This window comes from Schistocerca piceifrons, chromosome 2, assembly GCF_021461385.2.
Source record: "Schistocerca piceifrons isolate TAMUIC-IGC-003096 chromosome 2, iqSchPice1.1, whole genome shotgun sequence".
In the NCBI taxonomy this organism is placed as follows: Eukaryota; Metazoa; Arthropoda; class Insecta; order Orthoptera; family Acrididae; genus Schistocerca; species Schistocerca piceifrons.
Window position 1 is genome coordinate 1,010,627,465 of NC_060139.1, and position 19,316 is coordinate 1,010,646,780.

A 19,316-nucleotide genomic window follows, 5' to 3' on the forward strand; every position below is an offset into this window, starting at 1 on the left:
AACGGCTTGCCATGCCATTTCCACCTGGCGCCTCAGTTGGACCAGCGTTCGTGCTGGACGTGCAGACCGCGTGAGACGACGCTTCATCCAGTCCCAAACATGCTCAATGGGGGACAGATCCGGAGATCTTGCTGGCCAGGGTAGTTGACTTACACCTTCTAGAGCACGTTGGGTGGCACGGGATACATGCGGACGTGCATTGTCCTGTTGGAACAGCAAGTTCCCTTGCCGGTCTAGGAATGGTAGAACGATGGGTTCGATGACGGTTGGATGTACCGATGCACTATTCAGTGTCCCCTCGACGATCACTAGTGGTGTACGGCCAGTGTAGGAGATCGCTCCCCACACCATGATGCCGGGTGTTGGCCCTGTGTGCCTCGGTCGTATGCAGTCCTGATTGTGGCGCTCACCTGCACGGCGCCAAACACGCATACGACCATCATTGGCACCAAGGCAGAAGCGACTCTCATCGCTGAAGACGACACGTCTCCATTCGTCCCTCCATTCACGCCTGTCGCGACACCACTGGAGGCGGGCTGCACGATGTTGGGGCGTGAGCGGAAGACGGCCTATCGGTGTGCGGGACCGTAGCCCAGCTTCATGGAGACGGTTGCGAATGGTCCTCGCCGATACCCCAGGAGCAACAGTGTCCCTAATTTGCTGGGAAGTGGCGGTGCGCTCCCCTACGGCACTGCGTAGGATCCTACGGTCTTGGCGTGCATCCGTGCGTCGCTGCGGTCCGGTCCCAGGTCGACGGGCACGTGCACCTTCCGCCGACCACTGGAGACAACATCGATGTACTGTGGAGGCCTCACGCCCCACGTGTTGAGCAATTCGGCGGTACGTCCACCCGGCCTCCCGCATGCCCACTATACGCCCTCGCTGAAAGTCCGTCAACTGCACATACGGTTCACGCCCACGCTGTCGCGGCATGCTACCAGTGTTAAAGACTGCGATGGAGCTCCGTATGCCACGGCAAACTGGCTGACACTGACGGCGGCGGTGCACAAATGCTGCGCAGCTAGCGCCATTCGACGGCCAACACCGCGGTTCCTGGTGTGTCCGCTGTGCCGTGCGTGTGATCATTGCTTGTACAGCCCTCTCGCAGTGTCCGGAGCAAGTATGGTGGGTCTGACACACCGGTGTCAATGTGTTCTTTTTTCCATTTCCAGGAGTGTATATTAAACAAGTTTTTCGTTTGCACATATAGTCTATAGATTTAAAACAGTTCATTGACATTTTCATAATAAAATGGAAAGGTACTTACTGAGCAGTGTTGCGGCTCACGTTGGTGTTGTTGGTGGGTTGTGGTAATATGCATAGTAGCATCTCGTTTTCTTCTTGCGTTTACTGTCGCAACTTCGTTTGCTAGCGTTGTCTGTCTGCGAGTGGCAGCAGCAGCGGTTATCGATATCTAGTACGGTGGTACTATCTTTGGAGGGGCGTCAAGTGTTTTTCGGCTCCTCGGGGAGTTCGGCTGGGGCAGAGCAGCATTGAGGTCTGGCAGCGGGAGGACATGCCGGGACTGCTGGCGGCACGCAGGCAGTGCCGGATCGAGGGGCTTCAGTTGCGAGCTCCACAACCTCATTGTCCACCGGAGCCAGGACGTTTGAGTTGAAAGAACATTAACCCAGTAGTGAAACCTCCACTATTTTGAGATCACACCGTTTGTTCGCGCGTTACTGCTCGCAGGGTCGCTGAGACGAAGAGCAATGAGTGGAGTGTTTGGAGTTGGCGAAATTAATTAGCTGTCCTCCACTTCTTATTATTAATCATTCAATTCCTTGTGTTATTAATGGTGAAGTTCAAAAATGGCTCTGAGCACTATGGGACTTAACATCTGAGGTCATCAGTCCCCTAGAACTTAGAGCTACTTAAACCTAACTAACCTAAGGACATCACACACATCCATGCCCGAGGCAGGATTCGAACCTGCGACCGTAGCGGTCGCGCGGTTCCAGACTGAAGCGCCTAGAACCGCTCGGCCACAGCGGCCGGTGGTGAAGTTCAACCAGCGGTATTTTTCTACCTAGGGCCGCTAACGCCCCAGTTACCTGCGCTGGAGGTTAGCGTATTTTCGCGGCATTGTACCTTTCCTCGCCTTGCCACTACTGTGCAGTGAGGCATGTAGTTCGACAGCCTTCTCGATTGTGGTTCGAATATTTTGTTTCTTTTGGACTACTTTGGTCGTAGTGGTTTCTTCTGCTTCTGGATGTTCTAAACATCAGATTGTGAAGACGCAGTGCTGTCCACCGGTTCCACATTGCCTGGGTAATTCTATCATGGTGTTGGTCCGTGTTTAAACTAGATTGAGTTGCCATCCGGTTAAGTGAATACAGCTCTTGGCTGCCTATCTCATCATTTACGAAGTTGAGTGATTTTCCCAGGTTGATTCTTGGAGCACTGCCTGAGACTCACTTCTCTCTTGATTTTGTCAGATTGTGATGATTGCTTTTTTTTAAATATTTTAATTTTTAATTATTACTGTTTGGGCCTTCAGCCGACAAATAGCTTGAATTTCTTGTTAATAAGGCCTTCAGCCGTGAGTGTAACTTGTTTTAAGAAATTTTAATTAGACAAAATATCTTAAAACTGAAATTTTGATGATTGTTCTTTAAATATCTCTCAAAGAAGTTGAATTGCTTCTCAAAAATTTGCGACCCAGGCTTTCAGCCGTCAATTGTTCTTTGAGTTATTACTATCGGGATCTTCAGCCGACTAATAATTTGAATTTCTTGTCAATTAGGCCTTCAACCGTGAACGCAATTGGTCTTAAGAATTTTTAATTATATATTGTCTCTTAATAGTGAAATTTTGATGACTGTCCTTTATTAAAATATATTTTAGTATCTCTTGGAGAAGTTTAACTAGTTCTTAAGAATTTGCTATTCAGGACTTCAGCTTCAAATTGTTTTTGAGTTATTACTATTGGGACCTTTGGCCAAAAAATAATTTGAATTTCTGGTCAAATATTCAAATGTGTGTGAAACGTTATGGGACTTAACTGCTAAGGTCATCAGTTCCTAAGCTTACGCACTGCTTAACCTAAATCATCCTAAGGGCAAACACACACACCCATGCCCGAGGGAGGACTCGAACCTCCGCCGGGACCAGCCGCAGAGTCCATGACTGCAGCGGCTAGACCTCTCGGCTAATCCAGCACGGCGAATTTCTGGTCAATAAGGCCTTCAGCAGTGAGTGCAACTTGCTTAAGAATTTTTCTTTTTTGATTTACATTGTGTCTTAACAGTCACATTTGATAATTGTTCCTTATTGTCAACTTTATTTGCAATTGTTTCCAAATAAAGTGTACGTGAATTTTTAAAAAAAACTGTGCAACCAGCGGTAACTGATTACGGCCCCATCCACACCGAATCCTGCCTTTCCCTAAGTATCAGGTTTCACTTACACTTCAACGTCTAATTCATTACTTTAAAGCCAAACAGCTTTCTATCATGTGGCAAACTGGTTCAAAGTTTGCAGTGGCCAAAAGAATAAGCTAACCTTGAACTAGTTTGCCACGTTACTCTTTGGCTTAAAAATAATGAATTAGATGCTGATCTGTAAGTACTTTTCCATTTTGTTATAAATACTTCAATGAACTGTTTTAAATCGATAACCTATATGTGCACACAATAACCTATATGTGCAAATGAAAAAAATCGTTTAATTTTTCAGGACCCCCAGTGAAGATGCTTTGTCACTAACAAGGAACTCCATGATTGCGAGGTCGCAATTTCAGTTTTTAATAAGGCCCATTTGAAAGTGTTGTGATAACAAGTATGAGAGGAAAAATATTAGCTGCTTATGGTTCACCAAGTGCATCAGGACGGCGACAGAAAATGAGTGTCGGGAAGGTGCAGAGGTCAACCTTCTGTGGGGTGTATGTATTACACTTCACAAAATGGACATCGTCGACATTCAAGGAATGTTCAAAACAAACCGTTAATTGCACCATGAACAACGAATGAAAAATGGCGTGCTAGAAGGGTCAGCCGGCCGGTGTGGCCGTACGGTTTAGGCGCTTCAGTCTTGAACCGCGTGACCGCTACGGTCGCAGGTTCGAATCCTGCCTCGGGCATGGATGTGTGTGATGTCCATAGGTGAGTTAGATTTAAGTAGTTCTAAGTTCTAGGGGACTGATGACCACAGATGTTAAGTCCCATAGTGCTCAGAGCCATTTTGAGCTACAAGGGTCACAAAGGTTCGCACCATAAACTCCTTGTGAGTTACAAACCGTGCAAGGAGTTCAGCTAGGTATCCACTCTTAAAGAATGCATATAGAATCGTACTGGTGTACCAGGATGATGAGAACTGATGGAAAGTGGTGGTATGCAACAGAATGCGAAACAGTGTATCGTGTAGCTTATCGTGAAACTGGCTATCCTTTAAGGCGTAGTTGTAGACAGTGCGATAATATGCTTTATAGGAACGGAAAAAACAAACATAAAGAGGCTGGATTTGTCCAGTGGTCCCAGGTAGCATAAAATGCGGCATCCATACATTTTAGGAGTGATAGTCTGCTCTAAAGGAGTATGTTTTTTATAGGCAGACCAGTCAGACGCAGAATCAGTCGAAAGTAAATTAGTGTGACCAGCCAGTGGCCAAAAGCACTGACTGTTCCTCCAAAATTACATCATTGTACGTTACATAGGCCAGGAGATAAGACGTCATAAACATTGATATGCGTTAAAAACAAGTGTAGGGCAAATTATCAACTTTATATCCGTCCAGTGTTTCGTAATGAGACCACTGAGCTACTTCAAGCATAATTTCAAACTTTTCCTAAACTTTTTTTCAGCTAAATCCCTTAAGGTAAATATTTAACACATTGAATCATTCGTAAAGTAATCAGACGTCTGAATCTGTTTTATATATGGGAGTTCGATTCTGTAACCTCTTCAATGGTAAAGTAAGTAAAGAAAAATGTTTCCGTCATGTGCTTTATTGTTGTTGCACACAGTTACATTCTAAGTTACATGGTTTTCATTTTTATTTTATATATTTATATATAAGGTTCACATAAATGTACTTCACATTTAGTAACACATATTAAGACTTTCGTTCACGAAATCTTAAAACGCTCTGCCAAGCACGTAACTGTGACCTGCAGAGCAATCACGCAGATGAGATGTATATGTTTTTAAAGACTCAAAAATAGATATTAAATATCTTGTACACTGTTATGCACGCTTCATAGCACGTTTAGAGGCATTTGTCGTCTCTGTGTGTTAGGGAAGGTACTGAGTTTCGCCATATAGACTTAGCCAAATTCAGTCTAAAGCCTAGGAGAGACGAACTGTTGCATTTTGTTGCTCCTTCCTTTGTACGAGGTCTTTAGTACATAATACAACAACCAGCAATAGCTTAATCAGTAAAATGCTTAAAGAACCAAACTTGCCATTTTGTATGTTCTGGTATACTTTTTGAGCACTTGACCATCACTTACAAGTACCTTATGGCTCACTTCCAGTACAACAGCGTGACAGAATAACACACTGAAATCGCTCTCCTAATAATGAATCGCTTTCTTAATAGTCAATTTACATATAGCCAAAGCATTACGTAATTAAGGTTTTCGTCATTCAAGATAAGATAGCTACTGTTTTCTCTGTACAGGAAATGTAGAGAAAAGTTCTGAGTATGTAATCTGAGGTATACTTATGTGTACTCGAATTTTGACCTCTACTGCAGTCAATATAAGAAATAATTCTAGTAAAGATATATATCAAACAAATATACGACCCTTTTCAGGTATTAAAAGCAACAAAATACCTCCAGAGAGTGCGTTGTAGGCAGCTATTCTCCTGAGTCACGTCTTCAAAAGCGGGGGTGACGAGGTATACAGGTCCTGCCACTAGTCGGCTTATCCGCCACACTTCGTGAACTCTCGGATTCGTTCAGGACCCACGGGAAATCAATATTTAATTTAAATGGTACTCAATAAAGGTCTTAATTTTGTCGTGTGGTATCGAGAACTTGCATCCATTTAAGCATGCGGTCAAGAATTATTAAATTCATCTGAAATAGTTACTCGCTCCCCGCTAGAGACGGCTGCTGGCACTCGTAAGACCTGCAATGTCACGTGTTGTGACGTTCGCACCACGGCCTGTCCACGCGTTGATGCTGCGCAACCTGCACGAACATATCGTACAGATCTTGAGTCGGTAAAAGCTTAACGAAGCGAAAACTCGGAGTATACATATGTGTACCCAAGGACTGAAGAGGTTAAGGAAGCAGGTATTTACTGGTTGCTCTAGAAATGAAAAACATAGCGATAGTCATCAGGAAACTCCTAATATTGATGTCACTGTTGATGTAGTTTCAGGCGATGCTATGAATGCTAAACTGACTTGCTGTGGAGAGAGCGATGAAACTTGCGCCAGTAAGCCAGACATTTCGCTCGCCAGCTTGCATCAATAAATGAGTCTTCTCGCTGCCGCCTGACGTGATTCTCTCCGCCCCGCGGTCGAATTACGTCCGTCAGCAGCCTGTTGCTCTTCCTACGAGCAAACAGGGCAGCTGGAGCGTTGCCATTCGCCACAAGGGGAGAGAGGGGGGGAGGGGGCGGAGGTGGTGGTGCTATTGTACGAGCGGCTAGCTGCCAAAAATGCCAGCCACTGGAAGCACGTTTTACGGCGCAGCGGTACAATCTTGCTGGCGTTGTAGTGTGGCGGCGAATTGCAGGCGCCGCTTTCTTTGCCAGAGATCGCCTGCTCTCCAGCTGTGGAACAAGAAAATATAATAAGCAGCCTACTTACGTAACCACTAATCTTAAGAGCATCAATCGGGAACTGAATTCCGTTATTCTCATTTTTTTATATTCATTTGTCTGTAAAATGTTGCTTTGTTCTCGCTATAAAACGGATAATAGTCTGCTTCCGTAATTTACGAATGTAGAGTATGGAGAAAAATTAAATGGCTCTCCATTAAGACATAAAAGCGCCGCAGAGCAAAAATTTACTTGCCGTTAGCGATGACCTCTCTGATCCCTTTTTCATTTGGTGATCAGCATACAGCTATCCATCCGCTCTTAATGATTATTCTACTATACAATTCTTTAACTACAAGGTGTACAACATTGCTTCCACCGTTTGACGCTAGGTGGTGACAACGGTACGTAGCGGTCGAAAGAAACAGATCGCAGACGTCAGGCAGTTAGCTAGGACTTCGGTCAACATAACCTCATTCAAACAGTAGTCGATTTGTGTCTGCATCATAAAGTTGTTCTTCATTGAAAATGTCAGTTTACGAGCCTAATTCTCGTTATTTGCGGTGTGGCGTTACTGTTTTGTTTCAACGTGTCGTGAGTGGTTTCAGTGCTTCAAGAACGGTGATTTTAACGTCATAGACCGGCATAATGGTGGAAAAGAGAATGTTTTCGAAGTGCAGAATTAGAGACATTGATGAGTGAAGACTCGCGTCAAACTCTAGAAGGATTTGCACGATTAGTGGGAGTGACACAGCAAGCCATTCAAAACGTCTCAAGGCTATGGGCATGATTCAGAAAGAAGGAACTTGGGTCCCGTGTGAGCTGAAACCAAGAGACGTTGAACTGCGTTTGTGTGTTTGTGAACGGTTGCTTCAGAGGCAAAAACGGAAGGGATTTCTGCATCGCATTGTGACCGGGGACGAAAAATGGGTTCATTACGACAACTCTAAACGCAAAAAATCATGGGAATATCCCGGCCATGCTTCCACGTCGACGGCCAAACCGAATATTCACGGCTCCAAAATCATGCTCAGCATTTGGTGCGACCAGCTCGGCGTCGTATACTATGAGGTGTTAAAACCAAGTGAAACTATCACAGGTGCTCGTTATCGAACGCAGTTAATGCGTTTGAGCAGATAATTAAAAGACAAACGGCCGCAGTACAGCCAGAGGCATGATAAAGTGATTTTACAGCACGACAACACTCAACATCACGCCACAAAAGAGGTCAAAACGTACTTCAAAACGTTAAAATGGGAAGTCCTACCCCACCCGGCGTATTCTCCAGACATTTCTCCCTCTGACTATCACCTGTTTAGACCAATGGCGTACGGTCTGGCTGGTCAAAACTTCCGATCTCATAAGAAGTCATAATTTGGATCGATTCGCGGATCGCTTCAAAAGGTGAACAATTTTTTCGACGCGGGATTCGTACACTGCCCGAAAGATGGGAGAAAGTAGTGGCCAGCGATGGAAAATACTTTCTATGATACATGTGTAACCAATTTGTTTCATTAAAGCCTAAAATGTTGGGGAAAAAACGGCGGAAGCAAAGTTGTACACTTTGTACTATTTACAGAAAAATAGGATATGAATAAATGATTGAAACTATACGATTAGAAACTACTCATCAACTACTTATATCGCAATAAAAAAGACTTAGCATCGTACAAAATACCCACATATCATGTCCACAGTATATCTAAATAGTTGCGGCAGGTATTGTATATAGATTAAACATCACATTTAAACATTTAATGCTGATTTACTCATTCACAGTTGGGAGGGGAACCTTCACGTTAATCAGTGATCGGATAAAATATTTTTGTAACCTCTTATATCTGCTACTCGAAAATGATTCACCTGTCCATCTTGTCGTGGAGTCGTACAGCTGTCGGCGCTTCCCGCATCTCTGTCGCCAAGCGCCTCGATCTCGCCATTTTTTCTCATCCTCTTTCCATTTACCCGTCCAGCGCTGCTCAGATAGCTCTTAGCCACTCTTTGTGTGAGTTTCCTCTTCTCCTTCCAGGAGGCTGCCATGAAAATACCCTCTTTGGCCATGTTTGCACCTATTCTTCGACATTCCCTAACCACCCGAGCTGTTTTTATTCTATTCTATAATGGATCAGCGTTCTTTCTTATACCCTCATTTCTTACCCGTCAAGTTGGGAAATTCTGCATGCTCTTCTCAAGTGGTTCATATTTAAAGTTCTAATTCTCTTATTATTTCTTTCTATAAGTTCCTAACACACCCCCATAACTTGTTATTGGTTCCACGATGGATTTGGGTAATCGTATTTCAACCTTCAAATTAATTTTTAGAACCAAAGTGCAGTACCTTCTTCATTGCATAAATCGTATAATGGTACTTTCCATTTTATTCAGAGCACATGGGTTGAAAACTTACCATGCGCGGAACTGATGTTAAGAATAGTTTGCCTCTATTCCAATCAGTAAGCCAAGGAGATACTTCAGTTTCGGTTGGCATCCGACTATAATGCACTGTTTAGTCGAATCTCGTTACGTCTGACACATGTTTCTCATTTTTTCACTGACAAAGCTGATCATTTCTTGGTAAGAGGGTCCATAAACAAAGATTTCGATTCAATTCATCGCCCTCTTCGCTGTCTATCATTTCACTATCAAAGAAGCCACTGTGCACCGGAAACCACAAAAATTGATCGTTTTCCTGCCTGTTTATTTCTAGCGACTTCTACAATAATGTCTATTATTATAGGTGACGCGCTTTTGTTCCGTTGTGGTTTTTTCAGGCTATTCACAACATTTAGAAAATTGATTACCAAACTGTTTGGTGTGCAAGGTCTGCCGTATTTTACTGCTTTTCTAATTGCGATTCCTTCCGCATAGAGGATCATTTCCTCCTTAAGCAGACAATATAAGACTTGATAGTTCTCTGCGGGGTTGACTATTGAGCATCTTACTTTGCCGGCATTGACGGTCTTTGATCCATCCCTATAAATCATACTCGGATTCAGGAAGATGGTACGGAGTAGAACATTGATTTTAATCTTCAGTTACCTGCACAGCGTGAAGGGCAGTGCGTTAGCTTGCGGCAGAGGAAGGTGAGACAGAAGCGGATCGAACCTGCTCGGCAGGTTAATGAAAGTGGCTGGTGCACCAGCCAGCTCGTGGTTTCCAGGCGGTATCTCACGCTCTTTTCCACAAATGCTGGGCTGGTCCCGACTTTCCACAAACAGTTAAAATACAATCACACAGAACAAACTTTGCACAATTCACAGGGAGTGCACATGACTTCCCTCCCTGATGACAGTGGCCGTAGTTAAGTAAACTAAAATTGACAGAACTTGAAATAAGCGGAGCCCATATCTGAGATTGAGTAAAAGCTGATGAAGGAGAAGAAGAATTGATTTTAAACTTCAAGTTTAGAGAATCTTTGTATTTATGACTAGCTGTTAACCATGGCCGCATTCCCCTATCAGTAGTTTTGTTATGCTGAGTGATGGTAAGTAAGCCACTGTACGTGCAATAACATCGCTGCCCTCAGATGTGTGCCAGTTCTCCCTGTTCTCCCCCATTCAAAGCTGCACCAACGCATGTTGCGTTGGCACGTGCAGTGTCGCAACTGAACAGCGCGTGCAGAGGGATGTAGGCAGCAGCATGCATCTATGCATCATGCTGTTGACGTACCAGTACAGTATATCACTGACGCGCCAAAGAAACTGGTATAGGCATCCGTATTCAAATACAGAGATATGTAAACAGTCAAAATACGGCGCCGTTGTTGGCAACGCTTATAGAGGACAACAGGTGTCTGGCGCAGTTGTTAGATCGGTTACTGCTGCTACAGTGGCAGGTTATCATGATTAAAGTGAGTTTCAACGTGGTGTTAGAGTTGGCGCACGAGCGGTGAGACATTGCATCTCCGAGGTAGCGATGAAGTGAGGATTTTTCCGTACGACCATTTCACGAGTGTACTGTGAATGTCAGGAATCCAGTAAAACATCAAATCTCCGACATTGCTGCCGCTGGAAAAAGATCCTGCAAGAACGAGAGCAACGACGACTGAAGAAAATCTTTCAACGTGACACAAGTGCAACCCTTCCGCAAATGGCTGCAGATTTCAGTGCTGGGCCATCATTAGGTGTCAGCGTGCAAAACATTCAACGAAACATCATCTATATGGGCTTTCGGAGCCGACAGCCCACTCGTGTGCCCTTGATGATTGCACGATACAAAGCTTTACGCAGCGCCTGGGTCCGTTAACATCGACATTGCATTATTGATGCCTGGAAATACGTTGCCTAGTTGGACGAGTTCAAAATGGTTCAAATGACTCTGAGCACTTTGGGACTTAACATCTGAGGTCATCAGTCCCCTATAACTTAGAACTACTTAAACCTAACCAACCTAAGGACATCATCCACATCCATACCCGAGGCAGGATTCGAACCTGCGACCGTAGCAGTCGCGCGATTCCAGACTGAAGCGCCTAGAACCGCTCGGCCACCACGGCCGGCAGTCGGATGAGTCTTGTTTCAAATTGTACCGGGCGGATGGACTTGTCGTGTATGGAGACAACCTCATAAACCCATGGACCCTGCATGTCAGCAGGGAACTGTCCAAGCTGGTGGAAGCTCTGTATTGGTGTGGGGTGTGTGCAGCTGGAGTGATATGGGACCCCTGATACGTCTAGATACGACTCGAACAGGTCACACGCACGTGAGCATACTGGCTGGTCACCTGCATCCATTCATGTCCACTGTGTTTCCGACGGACTTGGTCAATTCCAGTAAGACAATGCGACATCCCACACGTCCAGAATTGCTACAGAGTGGCTCCAGGAACACTCTTCTGAGCTTAAACACTTCCATTGGCCACCAAATTGCCCAGATATGAACATTATTGAGCATATTTGGGATGCCTTGCAGCGTGCTGTTTAGAAGAGATCTCTACCCCCTCGTACTCTTATACGGATTTATGGAGAGCCCTGCAGGATTCATGACGTCAGTTCCCTCCAGCACTACTTCAGACATTAGTCGAGTCCATACCACATCGTGTTGCGGCACTTTTGCGTGCTCGCGAGGCCCCTGCGCGATATTAGGCAGTTGTACCAGTTTCTTTGGTTCTTCAGTGTATAAAGTGTACATTATGTAACAAATAGTGCGGACGTATGGACTAACCGTACTGAAGATTGTATAAGCATTGTATTCCTTACTTTGAATAGCATCACGTTGCACACGTCAACCAATAAAAGCCTTTGCACAGATATGATAAAGAAGAAAAGTGAAAGAGTAAAGAGATTTATCAAAAAGTAAATATTTTCCCTAATTCGCATAATATTTTTGACATCAATAAGTATCTTATACTACACACGTCGTCAAGTGGCCTGTGCCCTTCCTCAGGGTTCAACCTATCTCCATACCAAATTTCATCGAAATCGGTTCAGTGAGTTAGTCGTGAAAACGTAAGAGACGGGGTTACTTTCTCATTTACAGTGTTAGTTTGGAAAAAACTTTCATTTACGACATACTTTTTCCCTGATTCGATTTTCTTCAAATAAAGCCTATACTGTGCCCCACGCTATGGTCAAGTTACCTTCGAAAACTGCACGTAAACTCGTTTGGTAAGTTTGGAGAAGCGTGTTCAAACAGACCACGACAGTTTTACAGATTTATTGAGTAGATATTATCGAAGATTAGTAAGTTTTCGTCTTGACTGTTAAACGGGACTGCGAGTTCTGATGATATTTCATATTTCGGTATTTTATTTTCATGCAATCTCCACTATCTCACATTTCATAATCGGTGGCTTTTTCCTACTTCCAACGAAACACTTCATTTTGCAATGTCTGCCCATTACTTCAGTCATCTGTTGCTTAAAGGGTGTCCCGTTCGTGTGATTCGTTAGTTTTTCCCTTCTTAGACTCAGGGCTGGCTGACCTGTCTTAAAAGAGCGAGCATTCGTATTGCAGATAACATGGGTGGTGTCGTTTTTAATTCAATAATTGTGGAGTCTGTCCAGTGTGAAAATCGAATTTCTTGCTCCATCCTGCACGGAGGTGAGCAGAGTTTTCAGGTTTTCCTCATAACGTGCCGGCCACACATCTCGGTGCATTCATCATTACCCTGCTGTTTTCCGCGAATAACAAGTCTACGATGACAGAATCAGCGCAACGAGGGAACACTGTTCCGTGATACATTTCAAAGCAAAAATCAGGAACTTGAGAGGTTCAATGCAATGTTTCATACAAAAGATTTCTTCCTATGCGGGGACTAGTACATATTTCAATGTAAACTTGCTCCTAAGATAAATTTCTGAGAGTTGGGTTTGAATTTAGAACATTTGATCCACATCCGTTCTCTTGTGACATCGGACGATGTGTGGCGTAGAGTAACTTTAGCGGCAGAATCATTGTCCCCCTTCCCCTTCCAGTCTCAGATGATACGCGAAATCATAAATAGTACATGTCCGAACAGTTTTAATTCTGTCCTGTAGTCGTTAAACGAGAACTGTGTTAAAAGCTATACCAAGTTATTAAATAGTACCACAAAGAATAAAATAATGTCCCCTGGCCCCACACAGATTCCTAGCACCATACAGACAGTGATGAAAATTTGTGATTGTGAATTTCGAATACCTATGAAGACACTTGACAGATTTCATACAAAAATGTGACGCGCATGCTATAGGTAATGGTAAGGATGTGAACTATTCATGCATTAATTAGTAAGCAGTGAAATGGTAAGGAGATGAACTACCCATGCATTAGTAACTATATGTTGCATACGCCATATGTTTTTCTTTTTAGACATTACAAGTACTTTCGTACTAATAAAAATTCAAAATCACAAATTTTCAGGGCTGTCTGTATGGAGTTAAGTGTCTATAGGGAACCTAGGATAAACCAATTTATACTTTTCATTCTGATTTAAAAACCTGATATTTTAAAAGTTGATTTTTATGTAAGTAATTGTTTTCTGCATTTTAGTCTCGCCTGTGTGAAATTTTTCAGTAGATTTCAAATGCTTTCATGAGATTACTAAAGAGACAAGTGGTAAGTTTCAGTATTATTTAGGTTTCTTTTTACCTCATTCAAATAATATAGTATTTCAATATAAAAAAAGCTTCTGATATGAAGCTTTTTATTGCCTTGATCTGGTGTATGTACACTGGATTACTAGTTTCGACAGGACTAAGCAGCCATCTTCAGATCCACAGGTTAAAGGTTATGAAATCATGCTGTGCGATAAACTGAACGTTTGTTTTCGTATCATTTAAACGGTCTCATAATAAAAATAGAGAAGAACATTAAAAAATACAGCTGTGTCTTCATGATGACAGGACAGAGTCATGCAAGTGTAGCAGCTCCAGAAATGCCGCATGTGTCTGGGTTGGGTGCCAGCACCTTCGATGTGCCACTCTTGTATGACTCCTTTCTGCCGTGAAGACACAACTATATTTTTTACTGTTCTACTCTCTTTTTACGATGAGACCATTTCACAATCGTACGAAAACAAACGTGCAGTTTATCATACAGCATGTCTCATAATCTTTACCCTGTGTATCTGAAGATGGCTGTTAGTCCTCTCGAAACTAGTAATCCAGTGGACATACACCCAATCAAGGCAATAAAAACTTCCTATCAGAAGTTTTCTCTACATTGAATTAATTCATTCCTCTCCAGCCAACAATATTAGGTATTTACAATGTATTGTTTCTACTATGCATATCTCACGAAAAGAACATGGAGGTAAAAATTAGAGAGATTCGAGCTCGCACAAAGGCTTATCACCAATCATTCTTCCCGCAAACCATTAATGATTGGAACAGGAAAATGGGAAATGGCAGTGGCCCACAGAATACCTTCCACCATATACCAGAAAAACCGAGTCCAGTTAATATTGCATTGTCATTCAGTCCTGATATATGTTGAAATTTCAAGTCTTTAGCTCATTATGAAAGACAGGAAAGCGAGTCCACCCTGCAGTACTAATGCACTTTTCGTAAGTCACATTACCACGAGGGAGAGGTGTTGGAAGACTACGCCCACCCTCAACAATTAAAAGATCGCTAATTGTCAACTTTATTAACAAAATACTTTTTGAAGAGATACTGATGTGTATGAGTAGGGCCCAGAGCTTAAATATAGCTTTTAGCACACTCTTAACTATATCAAGGGGGTTTCAATAACGTGTACTACCTAGGATGGGAGGCAAGGGGGTTACTTTGTGATCACCACAATAAATTTAAAACGCTAATGGTTCAAATGGCTCTGAGCACTATGGGACTTAACATCTGAGGTCATCAGTCCCCTAGAACTTAGAACTACTTAAACCTAACTAACCTAAGGACACCACACACATCCATGCCCGAGGCAGGATTCGAACCTGCGACCGCAGCAGACGCGCGGTTCCGGACTGATGCGCCTAGAACCGCTCGGCCACCACGGCCGGCTTTAAAACGCAAATTTGATTCGATTTTGTTGACTTTTACTCACAATATACCCTTTAAAGAAATTTTTGTGTGTAAGTAAGTTCCATAACCTAAAAATTTTGAATATAATATTCGATAGGAAAAATGACATCCACCACTATAACTTTAATTTTAGTTTTAAGTTTAACTGAACAATTTAAAATATTTCTGGAGTCAGGTCGACGAAGTCATTAAAAGAAGAAAACCCAGTCTGGTCGACGAAGTCATTTAAAGAAGAAAACATTTTATTAAGTTTTTCTTAAAATGTGAAGTAAAGGACGAGACTACAATATTTTCAAAAGATGAGCGTAAAGTACCCCTCCTCCCCCTCTCCCCCCCCCCAACACCTCCCCCTCCTCCCTTGGTACTGCGAGGGTTAATACTGCACTGTAATCCAGTTCTGAGGCATGTTCAATGTGTCAAGTCTTTAGGTCATTGAGAATTTAGTCGAAAACCAATTGGAAAATCATACTGGACTGCCAGACTAGAAAGTTATATCCATATCTTCTTCCCCTCTTTTCTCAGCTGTGCCCATCTGCTCACATACCGTCTGAAATGCATTGGGCCCGCATCTCGTGGTCGTGCGGTAGCGTTCTCGCTTCCCACGCCCGGGTTCCCGGGTTCGATTCCCGGCGGGGTCAGGGATTTTCTCTGCCTCGTGATGGCTGGGTGTTGTGTGCTGTCCTTAGGTTAGTTAGGTTTAAGTAGTTCTAAGTTCTAGGAGACTGATGACCATAGCTGTTAAGTCCCATAGTGCTCAGAGCCATTTGAAATGCATTGCAGTACTACTGGCGAAACATGCAGCTCCTTCAGGGCAGTCGAGACGTTGGTTTTGCTTATCAGGCTTAAGTTAGATGTTGAGCGTATATTTTATATGATTCATAAATGGATATATACGCTTGCTAATGACAAGAAAAGCATTCTGTCTTGGAGAGTGGTTGTTCAGAGCTCAAGGTGATATGTAAAAGCCTATTAACATATTTAACAGCCTAAGAAGTTCTTATTTTCTGAAGTTGTAATTTTTATTAACAGGTGTTCTACATTAAATTGAAATGAGAATTTACTTGTACAGACAATATTTTTCAGAATTAATCTTTTTGCTAAGAAGTGAGTAATAGGATACAATTGCAATACAGTACAACGCTGTAGCAATATTTGATTCTTGTTGGGGCTACTGATGTCAAACAAATGCTTTTAAAATTTTCTCTTGACGTTCAGTAAGCCTCCAGTAGGCCCGCCCGGTTGGCCGTACGGTCTAATGCACGGCTTTCCGGGCGGGGAGGAGCGCCTGGTCCCCGGCACGAATCCGCCCGGCGGATTTGTGTCGAGGTCCGGTGAACCGGCCAGTCTGTGGATGGTTTTTAGGCGGTTTTCCATCTGCCTCGGCGAATGCGGGCTGGTTCCCCTTCTTCCGCCTCTGTTACACTATGTCGGCGATTGCTGCGCAAACGAGTCCCCCACGTAGGCGTACACCGCCATTACTCTACCACGCAAACATAGGGGTTACACTCGTCTGGTGTGACACGTTCCCTGGGGGGGGGGGGGGGGGGGGGGGGGGGGGGCGAGGTTCCACCGGGGGACGAACCGCACAATAACCCTGGGTTCGGTGTGGGGCGGCGGAGGGGAGAAGTTGACTGCGGTAGTCGTCGGGGGGTTGCGGACCACTGCGGCGGGAACGGAGCCTCTCCGTCGTTTCTAAGTCCCCGGTTAACATACAATACAATACAATACAAAGCCTCCAAGTACGTACCACTTCCGTAAATCTGAGTCTTGACGTTCAAATAAAATGGAAAATAAGAACTGTGACTGTATTTGCTTGCACTGAGACTAAAACTGACAAGCCACATCGCCCTTGCATTGCAAGATATGTGCAGGACCACTTTTTTCCTGATTATAAAGGAACCCATAAAAAAGGAGGGATCTATTTGCCACCGCCACTTTGACCCTGCAACAAAAAATATCTGCACCACCTCACGCTCTAGTCCCGAAGTACGTCTATCCCAACAGTTCTACCTACACTACGAAAGGATGTAAGGAATGGAGGGAGAGGATAGGAAATACAGGTAAAAGAGATTTTTTTCCTCGGACCCGTGGAATGAAGTCCATGAAAGCCGCCCATAGCCATGGAGAAATCCATGCGCGTTTTCTATAAATAAAGCGGAATGCCGCTGGGGACAAAAGTATAAAAATAATCAGCAATAGTACATCAAATCAGCTGCTCATTGCGGGGACATTCCAGCTGCATGGAAGGACGTATAAAGCACTTCAAAGTAAATTCGAATAGTATTGTCTGCATTTCGGATTACAGACAGTGGCGCAATGTCGTTCGTTCGTATAAATTAAAAAATCGAGAATACTCTTCTCGCCAGTGGCAAAGAAATGTAGAATTGCGAAACCGCGGTACCAATTCACGGAGTGATTCTTCATGTGCGGGTAGTACACATCGTCTGGGAACAACGTCGTTCGCGTTGTTATTCGGTCAGCACTAGCACGTGCGAGGAACGCCAGAATTCGCTGGGCCAAGAGCCAAACGTCTACTGTCGGGGCATAAACCTTCAGCGATTATCAGCCGTGTCCGGCACCCCACACGTGACGCATAGTGGGGACTTGTTGGTAGCGAGGTGAACTTGGTGTAGACGAGAACGATTCAGTTATTTCCAGTTGACGGTGATATACCACACGGAGCTGCAGCAGTTTCAAGAAATGGGACGTTCAACGCACACCATTGCACCACCTGTAGTGCGGGTACTTCTGTCACATTGGGGCGCGGGCCAGTTGCAGCTCGGTGTAGACCGGGTTCATCGACAACAAGCGCTCAGGAGGCAAAGAGGCAAAATGGTAACTATGGCCTAGAAAAAAAGAGTCCAATATGATACGAAGGTCACTCCAAAAGAAATGCACACTATTTTTGTAAAAATACAGTTTTCATTCCGCATGTGTGAAAGTTTTAGTGTGTAGAGACATCCTTCCCGCTTGTTTTCAAACTTAGTTCAACCTGTTCCCGGAAGTGGCGCCGTCACAGCATGTCTTGAAGACGGCTGCTACACTTGACGTTCGTCAAAAGCAACGTGCTGTCATAGAATTCCTGTGCTGTGAAAACGAGACAGTGGGAAACATCCACAAGAGGTTGAAAAAGGTGTACGGAGATGCTGCTGTCAGTCGCAGTACAGTTAGTCGGTGGGCAATCAGGTTACGTGATGAAAGCAGGCACGGCAATATTTAGGATTGTCCTCGCAGCGGCAGGCCTCGTACTGCACACACTCCAGACAATGTGCAGAGAGTTAACGAATTGGTGACTGCTGACAGACGCATCACAGTGAACGAATTGTCGCGCTACTTTGGTATAGGGAAAGGAAGTGTTTGCAGAATACTGAAAGTGTTGGCGTTAAAAAAGGTTTGTGCCAGGTGGATTCTCAGGATGTTGACAGTGGCTCCCAAAGAAACAAGAAAAACTGTATGCAGCGAACTTTTGGAACAATACAAGAATGGTGGAGATGATTTTCTTGGAAGAATTGTGGCAGGTGATGAAACATGGCTCCATCATATTTCACCAGAGACGAAGAGGCAATCAATGGAATGGCATCATGCAAATTCACAGAAGAAGAAAAAATTCAAAACCACACCTTCTGCTGGAAAAGTTATGGCTACGGTGTTTTTCGATTCCGAAGGACTATTGCTTGTGGACAATGTGCCAAGGGGAACCACCATGAATTCTGATGCATATGTGACGACACTGAAGAAACTTCAAGCTCGACTGAGTCGTGTTGGACCACATCGCCAAAAGCAGGATGTTTTACTGTTGCACGACAATGCACGGCCACATGTCAGTCAAAAAACCATGGAAGCGATCACAAAACTCGATGGACAGTCCTGACCTGGCTCCATGTGACTACCATCTCTTTGGGAAACTGAAAGACTCTTTTTGTGGAACAAGGTTTGAAGATGATGACCCCATTGCGCACGCTGCCAAACAGTGGCCCCAACAAGTTGGTCCAGAATTTTACCGTGCGGGTATACAGGCGCTGGTCCCAAGATGGCATAAGGCAGTTGAGAGGGATGGAAATTGTGTGGAGAAATGAAAATATTGTTCCTAAAGGATGTATCTACACACTGTAAAACTTTCAAATATGCAGAATAAAAGATGGATTAA

The 19,316-nt window shown here is 43.9% G+C and overlaps 1 protein-coding gene across 1 annotated transcript in view; it reads right to left on the reverse strand.

Moving 5' to 3' along the window:
• Positions 1-14,042: 14,042 nt before the first annotated feature.
• The window catches only part of LOC124776059 (cuticle protein 7-like), an 82,937-nt gene continuing 77,663 nt past the window's right edge, over positions 14,043-19,316 (reverse strand). The window contains exon 2 of the mRNA XM_047250903.1: positions 14,043-14,130. Coding sequence (XP_047106859.1) covers positions 14,043-14,130 — 88 coding nt within the window. The remainder of the gene's footprint in view (positions 14,131-19,316) is intronic.